Raw genomic sequence first — 14,517 nt, 5'->3', positions numbered from 1 at the left:
GCTGTTGAACACAACACAGAACTTCACTTGTGTCTGGATCACTTCTTTAAAGATCTGAGTGCTGAGACAGACGTTAGTCAGAACAAACAGTCCAGGTTTCAGCTGTGAATTTATTGATGAGAGTGCTCCAATAAATAGTTTCACACAGCGGGGCTAACAAATGGTTCAGAACTGCTCGACATTGCATCAGTGCTTCACTTTCCATGTCACACAGCAGTTTGTCACGTAACACAAAACCAAATTAGAAGTTATGGAACGACTCCTTCAGATCACAGGACACAGGAGTGTGTTACTAAAGAGGGGGGCTGCTGACAGTCTGCTTTCACTTCACCATTCCTCAGTAAAAAAACATAAAATGTGTGAAAAGATGCAGTGCTTGAAATGTTTAATGGATGTTACCGTGTGAAAGCTTTAGTAAGAAAACCTACAGACAAAAAAAAAAAACCCCCCAAAAAAACAAGAAACATCAGCCGTCGTTCTTCTTCTCCCTGCTGTTTGACTAAACGTAACATCTGCCGTGTGTCTGACTGCTTACAACACCTCATTTTATCCAAAATTAAAATCCAAACGTGGGTAAAACATGTCAAATCTTTGTCTGCATCGCTACAGGAGACACATTCTTTCTGGCGTTTGGATTTAGTCCTTGTTTAAAATGGGGTTTTGCTGTTTCGCGTCGTTAGTGAGCATGGGGTCTCCCGCGGCCTCTGCCCCTGCCGGCGCCACCTGGAGGTCCGTCCACACTACTGCGGGGGTTCTTGATCGTCTCGTCGACCGACAGGATGAGACAAGCTGCTTCTGACGCCGCCGTCAGGGCGTTGATCCGCACTATGGACGGCTCCCACACGCAGGCGACAAAGTTGTCTGCGATGTCCTCGTTGTTGATGTCCACACCGTACCACATGCCCCCCTGACAGGTGACGGATGAAGCGCACAAAGTCACCTTCACTTTAAATACTACCAGGGATTAAAAGGTGTGTGTGTGTTTGTTTGTTTTCTACCTGTGCGTGTTTCGCCCGCAGTTTGTTCAGGATGTTTGTGGCGTCGAAGCCGGCATTGTCGCACAGCTGTCTGGGGATGATCTCCAGGGCCTTGGCGTATGCTCCAATCAGGAGCTGCTGTTTTCCGGGGATGGTCCTCGAGTAGTCCCGCAGGTACTTGGACAGCTCCATCTCTATGGCTCCTCCACCCGCTACAACAGAGTCATTCTAGGAAGAGGGTTGATACAGTTAAGACACTGGAAATCAAAATATACCAATGACAGTGGCGAGCAAAGATAAACCAAACTTACAGGAAACAAGAGTCAGAGACGGGGTCACAGCAACTCAAAAACAAGCTGCTTTCTCCTCATGAAGCATTGCTGAAGCTCTACTCATGTTTCAAGTCAAGCAACCAGTACGCATGTAATTTATCATCATCCAATTACAATCTCACTTTTAAGTACAATCAAATGTTTTTTCCTCCCACGTGCACAAAATAAAAACAGAGACTGATTCTTTAAACTCAACCAGGAATAATCAGCATCTGAAAGCTTGTGCAGCTGACCTTGATGGCTCTGCGCACGATCATGATGGCATCGTGCAGCGACCGCTCCGTCTCCTCTGTGAACTGCTCGGCCCCGCCCCTCAGGATGATGGTGCATGTCTTTGCCTTCGGGCAGCCCTTAAAGAAATTGTACCTACACAGAAAAAAATACACAACAAAACACAAATTTGTCACTTTAAAGTTGCTGCTTTACCAATTTTGCCATTGCAGTGACAGTTTTGTCTTTTCTCACACTGACTAAAATCTCATCCATCCATCAATCCTCTTCTGCTTCTCTTGGGCCGGGGTCGAGGGGGCAGCGGCCTAACGTTGATTTAGACTTTAACCTGCATAGTAACCGGAAACTCCTTTTATCCCTAAACTGCATCCGACCAACATGTAGTTAGATTTCTCAGGGAGGTGCATGTATGCAGAATTATAATACACGTGTTAGCAGAGGAGTCCAGACCTCTTTAACCCCACCCAGACCATTTGAGCAATATAATCTTTCTAGCGTGTCCTAGATCTACCTCACCCAGGAGACGCCAAGTATGCATCCATATCAGCTTTATTCTCGAGCTTTTGTGCTGGGCTGCAACGCACAGAAGCGGAGCTGTGACTGAGACGTGAACTCTGGTGGAGTGAAAGAAACCGTTTTGATGAGGTTCATAACAGCACCGCTGATCTCGTCACCTCTAGTGCAACCCACCACAAACAACTCTCAGAGGGATGAAGAATATGCAAAACTGAATGTAGCATAATTATTATAATATGTTTGGCCATTACACTTATGTATGGTTACAATAGATGCCTCTCTCACCTCTCTCCTCCGACCTGGACCTCTTCAAAGAGCTCACACTGTCCCAGCACATCGTTGGTCATCGCTCCTACAGACGTCTGGATGGAGCCTCCGCAGGCCTAATGGTTACATTACACAGTCAGCTGCTTTCACCCTCAGAATCAGTCCAAGCATCAGCACTTTAAAAGCCAAGTCGGCTCCAACTAGCTGTCATTCTTCAAGCTAAATGACCAACTGCAGTTTTCAACATAATAATCAACTACCAAGATTGATTTTGGATTTTTGGCGTCCCGGTTGATCCATAACAAAAAACTAACAGTTTGTGAATGCCTCACCATCATGGTCCTCTTCAGGTCTTCCTCCTGAACCCGCCCAGCACAGAACAGGTCTCTGTCAGCGAAGAACTGGGTGGCCACATCACCGATGGGCAACTTTGACAGGACCACCTTGGCTCCTGACTGGTAGATCTTCTCCAGCTTGTCGTATAAGATGTTCCACTCTGCATCCACGATGGCCTGGTAGTCCTGCAGCAAAGGTTCAGGTTAGAGGGAGCGTGGAAACAAAACCCTTTCACAAACAGCTTTGTGGCAGCTGATTCGTACCTCCACAGATTTCACACGGACTTCAGCGTTGTCCTTCTCGGCTTTCAGTTCCAGCTCCACATTGAGCAAAGCGATCTTTGGATTTTCGTAGCGTTTGGGCTGCATCTCAAAGCCGGCGTAGGAGAACGTCTTCTTGAACGCAACGCCAGAGACCAGCTGGGACTCCTGAACAATTTAAAAAACCAACATGCTGAGGTAAGACCATGTATGATATATTATCTGCTTCTTTAACACTGTTGTTTTGAAAGATTTTACACAGGAAAATCACACTTCCTGGCACCAACCTCCAGAGCTCCTCCCTGGACCTTCTTGATACCGATCATTTTCAGAGACATGAGCTCCTCCAGTGACATGACTGCATCCACAACCATTTTGGAGAAGAATTCCTTCTGACCGGCGATCAGCTTGGAGTTTAGAGCTGTGGCCGCACATTTCTCCAACAGCTCCCTCTGCTCTCTGGCGCAGTGAAGCAGAAAAGAGGTCGTCAGCTGTACTGCTCACCGGAGAAACATCAAAAGTTGCTCAAGTCAAACAGAGAACTCACTGCTTATCGTCTTTTTTCACAGAGACGGCGATCTCCTTTATCTTGCCGACGGCGAGATTGGTGGCGGTGCGGAACGCTCTGATGATGGTCTGCGGGTGGAGACCCTCCTCCACGTACGACTTCAGCTGCTTCAGGAACTCTGCAGCCAGGAGGGTGACGGAGGTGGTGCCGTCCCCAACCTGAGGAGAAAGACGGTGTCAATCTGAAATTCCTGACAGCATAAACTCTGATGCACGAATGGCCTCAAACAGCTCACCTCAGCGTCCTGGGAGCGAGCAATGTCCACCAGAGTTTTGGCCGCAGGGTGAACCACATCCAGCAGTTTCAGGATGGTGGCTCCATCATTGGAGATTGTGGCCTTTCCTGGAAAAATAAACATTTGCATTACACCGACTGTGCCGCAGACCAATCTAGGAACAATAACGCCTTCTTTTCCCCCCATCCATCTCACCTCTGCTGTCCACCATCAGTTTGTCCATCCCTCTGGGCCCCAGGGTGGTCCTGACAGCCTCAGAAATCACCTGCAGAAGGAAACACGAGCAGCACATTTAGAGGAATTCAAGAATGTTTAGTTAAATTCAGAGCAAATGAAAAATAGACACAGAACTACAAAGAGATGAGTTATTATTCTGACCTGGCAGGCATTGATGTTGCTGATGAGCTGGGGAATACCCTGAGATGTGTCCGTCCCCTCCTTAAGCAGAATAACCGGTGTGGGCTGAAGTAGAGAGGGAGACACAGGAAGACAAGAAGAGAGGGTAAGCAAACTGATAATCTGCTCACACCTGTCAGCAGCATCCATCATGACTGGGCACCTCAGAAATCCCATCATTCTGCTCGTTTCCAGCACAACGTTAGTGTTTTTGGACTCCGCTACAGGAGCTTTGCAACAAAGCCTCTCAGTCTGTCCACTATCTGGAACAAACCATTTTAACACACTTCAGCCTCAAATTTCTTCTGACTGTACCTCACAAATAGAAGGTGGCTGTGGTTCATTTGCTCACATTGGTGCTATTTTAAGTACATGCATGCTGATCTCAGGTGCTTAAAAAGCAGGCAAACAGATTTCTTTAAATTTGGTGATGTTTCCCCTCTCACTTTCAGTTCAGAACTGAAGAAGCCTCTTGGATAAGAGGCTAAATGTCTTCAACCAACCTAAAGAAGTCCACTCGCCTCCTTTCTAAGCTCCTAAGACGATCATGACCCGGATGACTGAGAACCTACACAGACATATACACTCTGACATCACACAAATCCAAGAATAGGAGGAAAAAGTCCTGCAAAAGCACTGTGACAGTGACGATGCGCAAACATCTATTGTACATCCACATTGCCAGAAGGATTGATGTCACATTGTAGGCACTCATAAGGATGAACAATGTGTCAAAGTACAAATGCCTAGGTTATTTATACACGACATCGTTGTAGCAATAGCTTTTGTCAGTGGTGTCAGTGCATGCATGTAGGTTTGTACAGCTCGCATTATTTTCCGGGCCATTAGCTTTCAGATTTTTACTGCTAAAAGCAGAACAACACACAAGCCGGTGCAGCTCCTCAGCCGTACAAAGAGGCTAAACACAGCAGCTCAGCTCATCACAAACTAGGTGGAGGGCGGTATTAAAATCAAATATGTTCAAACGCTGAAAGCGAATCCACGTGAAGTAGATAAATATGTAACTACACGACGCTAGCTCAAATTTTAACACTAGTTTATAGGAAGCCGTTTAGCATCACCGTTAGCATCGTATCCGCCCATTGATAGCGGCTATGCTAGCATTGTCTGGCTAAAAATAATAACCTTTTTAAAAGCTATTTCATAAAATAAGAGCTTTCCGAGACTTCTAACGGCCCGTCACCGACACCAGGCGCACTCCGGGAGACCATGTTCTCTGATAAACTACAGGATGGAGATGGATTAGATGTTGAGTGTGGTGCATGATGTTAGCTGACTCACCATCATCTTTGCAGTTCTTTCGAGAAGCTTTCCACCGGCATCGGATCCCAGAATGCTTTTCGAAAGCATGCGCTGTTGGTGGGGGTACGTTCAAGAACAAACAGCAGTAGTTTATCAACGATTTGAGATGTACTATTTCAGGATGTTATGATACTGAAATAAAACAAGTGTTGGTGATGTGAGCGTGAATTATTTATCTGCAGCATCAAAGTGTCTCGTTTAAAATAAATAAATAAGCAGCATGCAATAAACGTCTTCGTTTGGCTGCTTTATTTAGAGGTCCCAGTGGCAGATCTCCATCTCACTCTATTCCTGGCATCCTCCTCTGTCCTCCTTCACTACATCCAATGATCTTCCGAGGTCTTCCTCTTTTCCTCCTGCCTAGAAGCTCAATCTTCAGCATTCGTTGTCAAATACGCGGCCTCTGCACATGTCCAAACCATCCTACCTCTTTAACTTTGTCTCCAATCCACTCAGTCTTAGCCGTTACTCTGATGTATATGTTTCTAATTTTGTCCATCCTTCTCACTCCCAGTAAAACATCTCCACCTTTGCTTCCTGTCTTTTTGTCAGAGCCACCATCTCCAAAGCACAAAGGTCACTACCATCTTGAGTTTCACTCTTGCTGCTATCCTTCGGTCACAAATCACCCCTGACACTCATCTCCACCCTGCCGGCACTTCTTCTTCACCTCTTTTGTGCAGTCGATTCCTTTGAATGGTTGACCGCAGGTATGTAAAATCATCCACCTTCACTATGTCTGCTCCTTGCATCTCCACTGTTACAGCTGTCTCACTCTCATTCACACACACATTCTGTTTTGCTTCTACTTACTTTCATTCCTCTTCTGCATACCTCAGCCTCCCAAGGCTCTCTTCCACCTGCTCCATGCTCTCAATACAGATTATAATGTCATCTGCAAGCATTAGAGTCCACAAAGACTCCTCCTTCATCATCTGTCAGCCTGTCCATCATCATTGCAAACACTCTTCCTGCACACCACTTGGTCCCATAAAGGTTGTAATTTATGCACACCCACTGTATATAATTTGTATAGTCTATGTTTCTATTATTAATTTGCTGTTTTAATTTCTAAATACCGGATAGGTTTTCTTAATTAGTAAATAGAATTAACTTAGTAATAAAAGTAATGCCTTAATTAAAGTAGAATTCACCGTTTTGTTGAAGGTGTTATTGAACGCAGCTTCTGTTGCGTCTCGCAGCGCCTCCGAAATCAGGCCTGCGATTGGCTTGGAGCCCCCAAAGTTGCAGCCCTGAGTCTGCTTGAAATTCTTATCCGCGTTTGCCGTGCGGGCGGAGAACTGGTTTGCTGTGTAGCCTTCAGCGTCTACTAGAAACTGTGGTGACAAAACACGCGCACCTAAACTGACCCCAGAGCTCGCGCGGAGTTCAGATACTGTACAAACAGCGGTGGCGGGAGATTGGGTAAAGAGTGATTTATTGAGATATTTAAAATCGTACTTTTAAATAAAAGAGTATAGTCGGAACCGGGTGGATGTTGTTTGTGTTTTTCAGGAGGACTTCGCGAGGATGGATGATTTCGGAGTTTATGCGGTTTTCGGAGTAAACGGGCCGCCTCAGAAGCTGCTGAGGTAACGCAGGCTTTCGACTCGCACATAATGTCATGTATTTGTTTTTCGTTTGTACCCGTGAGACGCTCATATGTGTCTTTAAATAGCTCAGTCGCCTTCAGCTAAAATTGCTGGGCTCAACAGCTCTGTCGCTACACTTTTATTGCTCCTCATTGGCGCCTCTTTGAATTAGACCTGTTTACACACAGTCGCTTAACTTCTCTTTCTTTAAAACAGTAAATACTTTTCGCCTCTCGTTTTTCTGCATGTAAATCGAGCAGTGTGCCTTTATTTGCTTGTTTCTTCGTTTGTTTTGCCGTGTCAGCGCTGAAGGCTCTAGCAGGGTCCGTGTTGCAGTTCCACCAAGCGTCCGCCAGGTGGTGCTGTTTAGCAGCGGCCGGTGGGGGGAGCGGATCTGCGTCAACGCAGAGCTCAGCGATTCTGATCGGATGCCCATCACTATTGGAAAACTGACTCCTTATAATAAGTAGGTTCGCCCTATTTATCCGTTTTGTTATTTTTTGTAATGCACTCTAACAGCCTTTCTGTGAATGATGCATATTTCACCTTCAGATGTTTGTCATGGGAGCAGTGGGAAGAGGAGACCTGGATAGACAGTGTGACACTGAACGTCTCTCTGGAGGGAGGAAACCTGGTAAATACTAAGGAAATCTAAAGAGCTTATGAAAACATTAGGATTTTCTTAAGTTAAAACTTTAAGATATGGACAGATGTCACAGGTTAATGTATATAATCTCCCTTTTTTTTCTTTAGTCAACAGAACCAGAAGTCATCATGGCCGTGAAGGAATACACTCCAAAGGTAATCTGATAAGGATGTACTGTGTCTTATAATATCACAAAGAAATGTTGCTGCTGTCGGTGAAAGCAGATAGCGATAATGACATTATTTCAATTGTGCTGCATCTCAGGACACGGCTGCTCCACCCGCAGCCCGAGAGCTCCACGGCAAGAGGAAAAGAGAGCAAACTGCAGAAGAAGAAGAAGGCAATGACTGGACAAAGAGAAGAGAAGAAGAAGAGAACACGTGTCCAAATGCAACTACTGAGAAGACCACACCTGTGCGCAAGGTCAGAGGTCAAGCCAAAGGCAGCCAAAAGCTGTTTGCAAGCGGTGCCGAAACCACCAAGCTGAAGGGAGCAGGTGGAAAAGGTGTTTGTTTTTTTTTTGTTTGTTTTTTTTTCCGTTGTGTTTTAAAAAAAAAAAAAAAAAAAATTTCTTTAGGTGCTATTTCTTCTATCAAACCTGCTTTCTCTCTGTCCTCACTACACAGCAGCAGAGATGCAGGGGACTGTGGGAAGAACGCCTCCTCAGAGTGCAGTCCGGACGAAGAGTAGGCAGGCCAAGGCTCCCACACACACTGGTACTGTTTCTTTTCTTCTTCCTTTTTCTGTCATATTTATTTCCTCTTCTGTCCCAGCAGCTGACACAGCCCATCCCGCATTCACGCATAGATGTTTTCCATTCACTGCTCACTTGCAGGAAAGTAACATAAACCTGGGCGTGTGACTCACGCGGGGCTCGGCTCCCTCCGACTGTTTGATTTTTAGATTGCGCTGTTGGCGTTGTATCGGTATTCCTGCAAGTCAAACAAATGAATCACTTGGAAGAGCATTTGGGGAATTATTAATCTAGACAGCGTTTCTCACTTTATTATCAGCATGTTGAAGCGCTGCTGTGTTTCATCAGCCAGAAATTCGAATTTGGCCTCTCTAAGGTGGCCATCAAACCAAGAGGTCAAACCAGGCCTTCCCAGTAAAGCAGTGAGCGAGTTTGCATTCAAGAGGCAATGTTGGGAGCATGTGACCAATCGCACCTCGTATGCAGCTATAGTCGAATATGTGAATGTGGCTTGTAGTGTAAAGTGCTGGTGTCAGACTGTGTGTGAGCACATAAACAACAAATATGAGACCTGTTTGCAATTACAAACAAGGCTCTGCAGTTTTAGGGCTATGTTGCCATATGTCTGTAGAATAATGAGACTGTCTGCTCTGCTTAATGAGAACTGCTTGCAGCTGGCATCACAAATGGGGGAATATAGCAGGGCCGTCAAACATGCGGCCAGGGGACGAGAGCAAGCCCTCTGCATGGCTATGCAAAGTGTAATAAATTGCAGTCAAGTCATTTTTTATGTCACCATTACTGTGTGGCCATACAATGTCACTATTACTACACAAACTTGAAATGAGAGCTGCATCCACACAGGAAATGATTCGCATGTCACTTTAAAGCTGAAGCCAGTTTCAGGGTCAAGTTGTCTAGGTAAACATCTAATGTAGTCATAAGCCAGTCAACAGTCTCCTGTGCTCTCATTGGTAGTTGAGAAAAGTTTATTTGTTATCTGTGAGTCGCTCAACTTGTTATCGCTGCTGGCTTTTTCACCTCCAGCTGCTTAAAGTCATTGAATATCACTTTCTGTGGTGTCTGGTTGTCACGTCACTGCCAGTGTGGACACAGTTTTAGGGCTTTTGTTGTTGTTTTTTTCACCTTAAAAATACAGGTTTAACTGGTCGAGCTCACTTGAGAACTCAGTCAGTTTGACCCTGACTCTACAAAACTTGCACATGGAGGTCCAGAGCAGGTTATTTCTACAAATCAGGTTACTATGGAGATGTAATCCAGTAATGTAACACTAAAGTGAAGTCACTAAGCCCCAAATCCTGCTTGTAGTACACAGGATTCATATGATAAACATCCAAGCGCTGGAATGGGGAATACAGTTGAATTAGCTGACTTTGACATGGTTGTTGGTGACAGGCAGGCTGCTGGGAGTGTTTCAGAAACATGATCTGAGTGATGATCATGTCTGGCTACTCCCAACAGAACATGACATGTCGTGTTTTCTTGCAGCTCCGTTGGCCAGCCCGTCAGGTCGCTGGGGTCAGACGTTATGTCCCATCGATGCTCAAACAGCAATTCTGATTGGAGGCCAGGGAGCCAGGATGCAGTTCTGCAAAGATCCCATGTGGAAGCTCTGCACAGGTCAGTCAGTTCAACAGCATTTTAGACTCTCGTTGATACTACAGCTCAGGTGAGAGCCGTGTTTAAGGGGACGTTCTGTGCGCAACAGAGGACGTGTCCTGGGTGGCCGCGGAGACTCTGGCTGAGGGTCCGACTCCTGAGGCCAGGATCGGCCACACAGCCATCTACGACCCCGACTCAAGAAGGATCTTTGTGTTCGGGGGCTCTAAAAACAAGAAGTGGTTCAATGACGTGCACATCCTGGACACGCAGAGCTGGAAGTGGACCATGGTAGAGGTGCGTGGTGATCTGTGTCCACACGCTGTGCTCGCTTTATTTCTGTTTTTGTTTTTAAATGACTTCCTCCTGCTCTTCTTCTTCAGGCTCAGGGTAAGGTTCCTCCCCTGGCCTACCACAGCTGCAGTATGTTTCAGGGTGAGCTGTTCGTGCTGGGAGGGGTGTTTCCTCGGCCCAACCCAGAGCCCGATGGCTGTAGCGACTCTCTGTATATCTTCGACCCCCGCCTCTCCATCTGGTACCAGCCCATCGTCACCGGAGACAAACCCTCCCCCCGCTCAGGGTAACACGGCTCAGTCCAAAGCTTTATTTAACGCACACTTTCTAACTTTTTTCTTTTTAAATATAATTGCTCCATATTTTTAACCTCCTCTTTGTTGTTTTTGTCTTGCAGTCATTCTGCATGTGTGATGCAGGAGAGGAAGATCTATGTGTTTGGTGGCTGGGACACTCCTGTATGCTACAATGACATGTACATGTTGGACCTTGGTGAGCAACACACACACACAAAGTATCTAAATCAGGGGAAACGTGCAACTACACATCCATGCTTGCATTATTAAAATGCAACGTGTTTATGTCTTAGGTCTGATGGAGTTTTCTGCAGTCAAAACAACTGGGAATCCCCCCTCTCCTCGAAGGTATCGCACATAACACTTCAAAATATTATGTGAGCGTGTGAGACGTCAGAGCTGAGTTCAGTGTGACGATGGATCTGATCGTGTTACGCGTGCTTTGATGAACAGCTGATGGGCATCCTCTGGGGATACTTTCTTTATGTGTCTTAAGGAGCAGGCAGCTGCGCTTTATTATCCGCTGCAGAGCCATTTGGGTACTGTGTCAGGATGCTGTGAGGACATTTTCAGTTGTGCAGAGGTAGAAAGACACCAGGTTTTGAGGCTGATTTAATTTCCTCAGTTCTCAGAAAACAGACTTTTTTTCCCCCTAAATGAGGCAGTGCCTTCTGTGTGTCCATGGAAATCTTCTTTGATCCCAGAAACCCAAAACTAAAGACTCTTCACGTCCTCTCCATTTATGTTCAGTGACAGATGGTCATTCTGATTTCTCCTGAAACTAATGAACAGCTCTTTGTGTCTCCTCCAGTGATCATTCCTGTCTTCTTTTTGTGTTGTCTGCAAACTTAATGGTGCCATTTGTGTTGTGAGATGGTATCAAGGGCTCAAAACAGCCTGTGGTGCTCCTTTGGAGAGGATGGAGGGGTGGTAGGGGACCCATCCTGATCAACTTTGGCCAGGTTCTCAAGAAAGCTAGAGTCAGTGGGCAGATGGTGGTACAGTATAGTGTGGTGTGGAGGACACTGGAAATGGCAACATCTGTTGGCTTATTGGTTCTGTATAAATCCTGATGTGGGTCCAGAGTAGGTGGGAGTGTGCTTGATGTATTTGAGGATCAGTCTCTTAGTGTTACAGCCTCTGGCCTGTAGTTACTGAGGCAATTTACTACAAACTGTCTGGAAACATGTGCTATAATGGATGTCTTTACCCAGGTGGGGACATCATGTACTGTGATGGGGAAAGACCGATGATGTTTGTGGGTAGCTCGGTTAATTTCACACTTTAGCCTCTGAGACCAGCTGCTTTTCTTTTATGTAGGCACAGCTGTATTATAAACATAACACAAGCAGTAACATTTAGGGACAAATGGGGGCTAAATGGAGACGTTTACGTTCCTCAAATTAAGGTTTAATACGATTTTAATAAGACAGGAGATTAAAATGAGAGCAGAGATTGTTACAATATCGTCTGCAGTCGTTTTAAGAACCTTTAAGCAACTTGAAGTTAAATGTGAACATTGTGTGCTCGTGTGTTTCAGCTGGCACGGCAGCGCTGTGCTGTCAGACACAAAGTTCCTGATCCACGGTGGTTACAACGGAAACAATGCCCTCAGTGACGCCTTCGTCTTTGATATAGGTGAGCAGAGGTTTGGTTTCTGAAAAGTAGCTTTTTTTTTTTTGTTGTTAATGACAGAGTCTGACTGATAGAGGATTTAAGATCAAGACAGAATTATTTTAGGGTTTTGGTAACGTAATTCCCAAACTAGGTAGGAGACACTGCTTATTCTACTGTTCCTGCACAATCCATACTGTAGGTCCGGTTGGTTCTGTGCCCAAAAAATATCTCCTTCACGTCCTTAATATTTAAAATAAAAGCCACAGACCTATAAGCAATAAAGTAGCTTACATAAGTAACAATGTGTTAACCGCCACCTTCACCTGACTGTTGAGTTTATTCTGAACATAAAGTGTAAAAACGAGAATTAGCGGAAAAATACAAATTTCGTGCCTTTGTTTTGCGGTTTCAGACACCAACAGCTGGACAGAGGTGAGCGCGCCTGAGCTGTCTGTACCCAGGGCGGGGCACTCCATCATCACCATGGAGACGGCCGGTCACCGCTGCTTCTCGGAGGAAGATGAAGACGCGGATATGAACGGCGGCAGAACCCTGCTGGTGTTCGGAGGCGGCGACAACGAGGGCAACTTCTACTCCGACCTGACGACTGTCGCCGTGGAGGAGCTGCTCGGTGCTATTTAAAGAGAGAGCGAGTCAGAGGTGAATCCTCTCTGCCTCGCTGGATGTAAAGCTATTTTAACACCCTCACCCTTTGTTATTTATAATCCTGTGGGTTTTTATCCCTTTCTGTCTCCTTTCTTCTTTCGCTTTAAAAGGTTTCCCGGTTTTATTTGATACATCTGAGCAGGATTAAGAAAGATTTCTCTCATTATGGAGCTCCACTCATAAAAACAATATCTGCTTTAAAGGGCAAATTTGATGATGTAAATATGTTTGTTTTCCTCAGGTACTTTTTTTAAAATGTTGGTTTATATTGATTGTGTTTTTTAAAAACTGAGGCTAGTTCAGAATTTATTTATTTTTTCTTGCAGATATATGTAAGTGCATCAGAATTTTTTACAATGTTTATTCCTGCTTTTGTTTGTATTTGTCATCATCTTCAAACTATCAGCGGTGGGGAATTTTCCATTCATGTCACTGGGCTGTACCATTTTGCTTTTTAAAGGTAATTATTGTTTAACTATTGTATTTTCCCTTATTATATATATATATATATATATATATATATATATATATATTTTTTTTTTTAGATTGTGCATATACTGGTTCAATGTATATACACTCAGCTTCAGATTTTGTTTTGTTTTTTTTACCTCTTGGATCAGTTTGATGTCAGAAAGAGCAGATATCCTTAATATGGTCATTATGGCAGAATGCCCCACCTACCTGCCGTGTAAAACTTCTTGCAGCCAGTGGAAGCTGGTTTAAAGGGAGTTATAATGGCTTGTATCAGACAGTATGAATTGATGGATGCACCTGACGCCCTACATAAAATAAACAAGGATTATTTTGAACTATGAATCATGCAAAGCTACTCTAGCAGAGTCCCAAGAATGAAAGTACGCAGCTGCATAATAACTGCTCAATATTAACATTATATCAAGTTAAACCCACTTGCATATTATTTTCTACATGGATAGTATGTAGAGTAGACTGTACAGTCTATGCATTACTGCATGGGAATACAAAATCAAACCAACATCAATTAAAAGAGGTTTGACAGCTTTAAACAGAAAAGGCCGTTCATGCTGCTGTGGTCACTTGACAGTAACGCAAGCTAACGTGAGACCTGCAGCGTGACACTGTTATCTTCAGAGAGCCAGAGCTAAATGGAGACTTTTTAATAAAAGATTAATGGAGCGTGGGAGGGATTAAGTTCATATCCGCTCGGTTCCTGATAACGGTGTCATGACTGTGGCTGTGTTTGAACTTTTTTCACTGGATTAAACAGACAGCCCCACGTTGGGTAACTTGAGATTAACAGAGGTCAGTAAATACACACTTAATTTAAAACAGAGATTCGTTCTCACAGCACTAAGAAAGAGTTTTAAGCGTGCGTCATCGTCATGGCCAACTGTTCTACGTACCTTAATACATAACCTGCAAAAGAAATGCGATCCACATCATCCCCAGCTGTAAATGTATTTAATGCAAAAGTTAGCAAACTTGCATGTTTATCTGATATGTGATGTATGGTGAACATGCCAGAGTCAGCTGATCCAGCCATAACGATAAGCTTTATCAAAAAGTACAGTTTGAAGCCTAATATTTAAAGTAGAGAGGCTGTCTGGATTCTGGTAGCTGAAGACTCCCTCTAATTCATGTTTTAGAAACTCTAGTCAGCCTGAATTCTCAC

The 14,517-nt window shown here is 44.6% G+C and overlaps 2 protein-coding genes across 3 annotated transcripts; one reads left to right on the top strand and one right to left on the bottom strand.

Moving 5' to 3' along the window:
• Positions 1-90: 90 nt before the first annotated feature.
• cct7 (chaperonin containing TCP1, subunit 7 (eta)) lies at positions 91-5,504 on the bottom strand. The gene is made up of 12 exons (XM_085400346.1): positions 5,421-5,504; positions 4,101-4,184; positions 3,918-3,987; positions 3,723-3,829; positions 3,467-3,645; positions 3,207-3,378; positions 2,923-3,087; positions 2,656-2,844; positions 2,342-2,439; positions 1,543-1,675; positions 999-1,205; positions 91-907 (listed from the first exon to the last, which is right to left on the bottom strand). The coding sequence occupies exons 1-12, from the start codon at positions 5,487-5,489 to the stop codon at positions 677-679; spliced, it is 1,704 nt and encodes a 567-aa protein (XP_085256472.1). The 5' UTR covers positions 5,490-5,504; the 3' UTR covers positions 91-676.
• A 1,282-nt stretch (positions 5,505-6,786) lies between these two features.
• krcp (kelch repeat-containing protein) lies at positions 6,787-13,374 on the top strand. 2 transcript variants are annotated; one of them, XM_085400344.1, is made up of 14 exons: positions 6,787-6,866; positions 6,957-7,033; positions 7,338-7,499; positions 7,586-7,667; positions 7,787-7,834; positions 7,944-8,184; positions 8,309-8,395; positions 9,883-10,014; positions 10,103-10,290; positions 10,377-10,573; positions 10,685-10,779; positions 10,877-10,931; positions 12,124-12,221; positions 12,613-13,374. In XM_085400344.1, the coding sequence occupies exons 2-14, from the start codon at positions 6,972-6,974 to the stop codon at positions 12,840-12,842; spliced, it is 1,677 nt and encodes a 558-aa protein (XP_085256470.1). In that variant the 5' UTR covers positions 6,787-6,866; positions 6,957-6,971; the 3' UTR covers positions 12,843-13,374. The 2 variants fall into 2 exon arrangements, with proteins under 2 accessions (XP_085256470.1, XP_085256469.1); XM_085400343.1 differs by having other exon boundaries at positions 8,306-8,395.
• The last annotated feature ends 1,143 nt before the right edge of the window (positions 13,375-14,517 follow it).

Source organism: Rhamphochromis longiceps, linkage group LG3 (assembly GCF_057381845.1).
Source record: "Rhamphochromis longiceps isolate RC_006_pf linkage group LG3, R_longiceps_female_GT1.1, whole genome shotgun sequence".
Classification (NCBI taxonomy): domain Eukaryota; kingdom Metazoa; phylum Chordata; class Actinopteri; order Cichliformes; family Cichlidae; genus Rhamphochromis; species Rhamphochromis longiceps.
The sequence above is the reverse complement of the archived record's forward strand: the minus strand, read 5'-3'. Positions and strand labels throughout refer to the sequence as shown.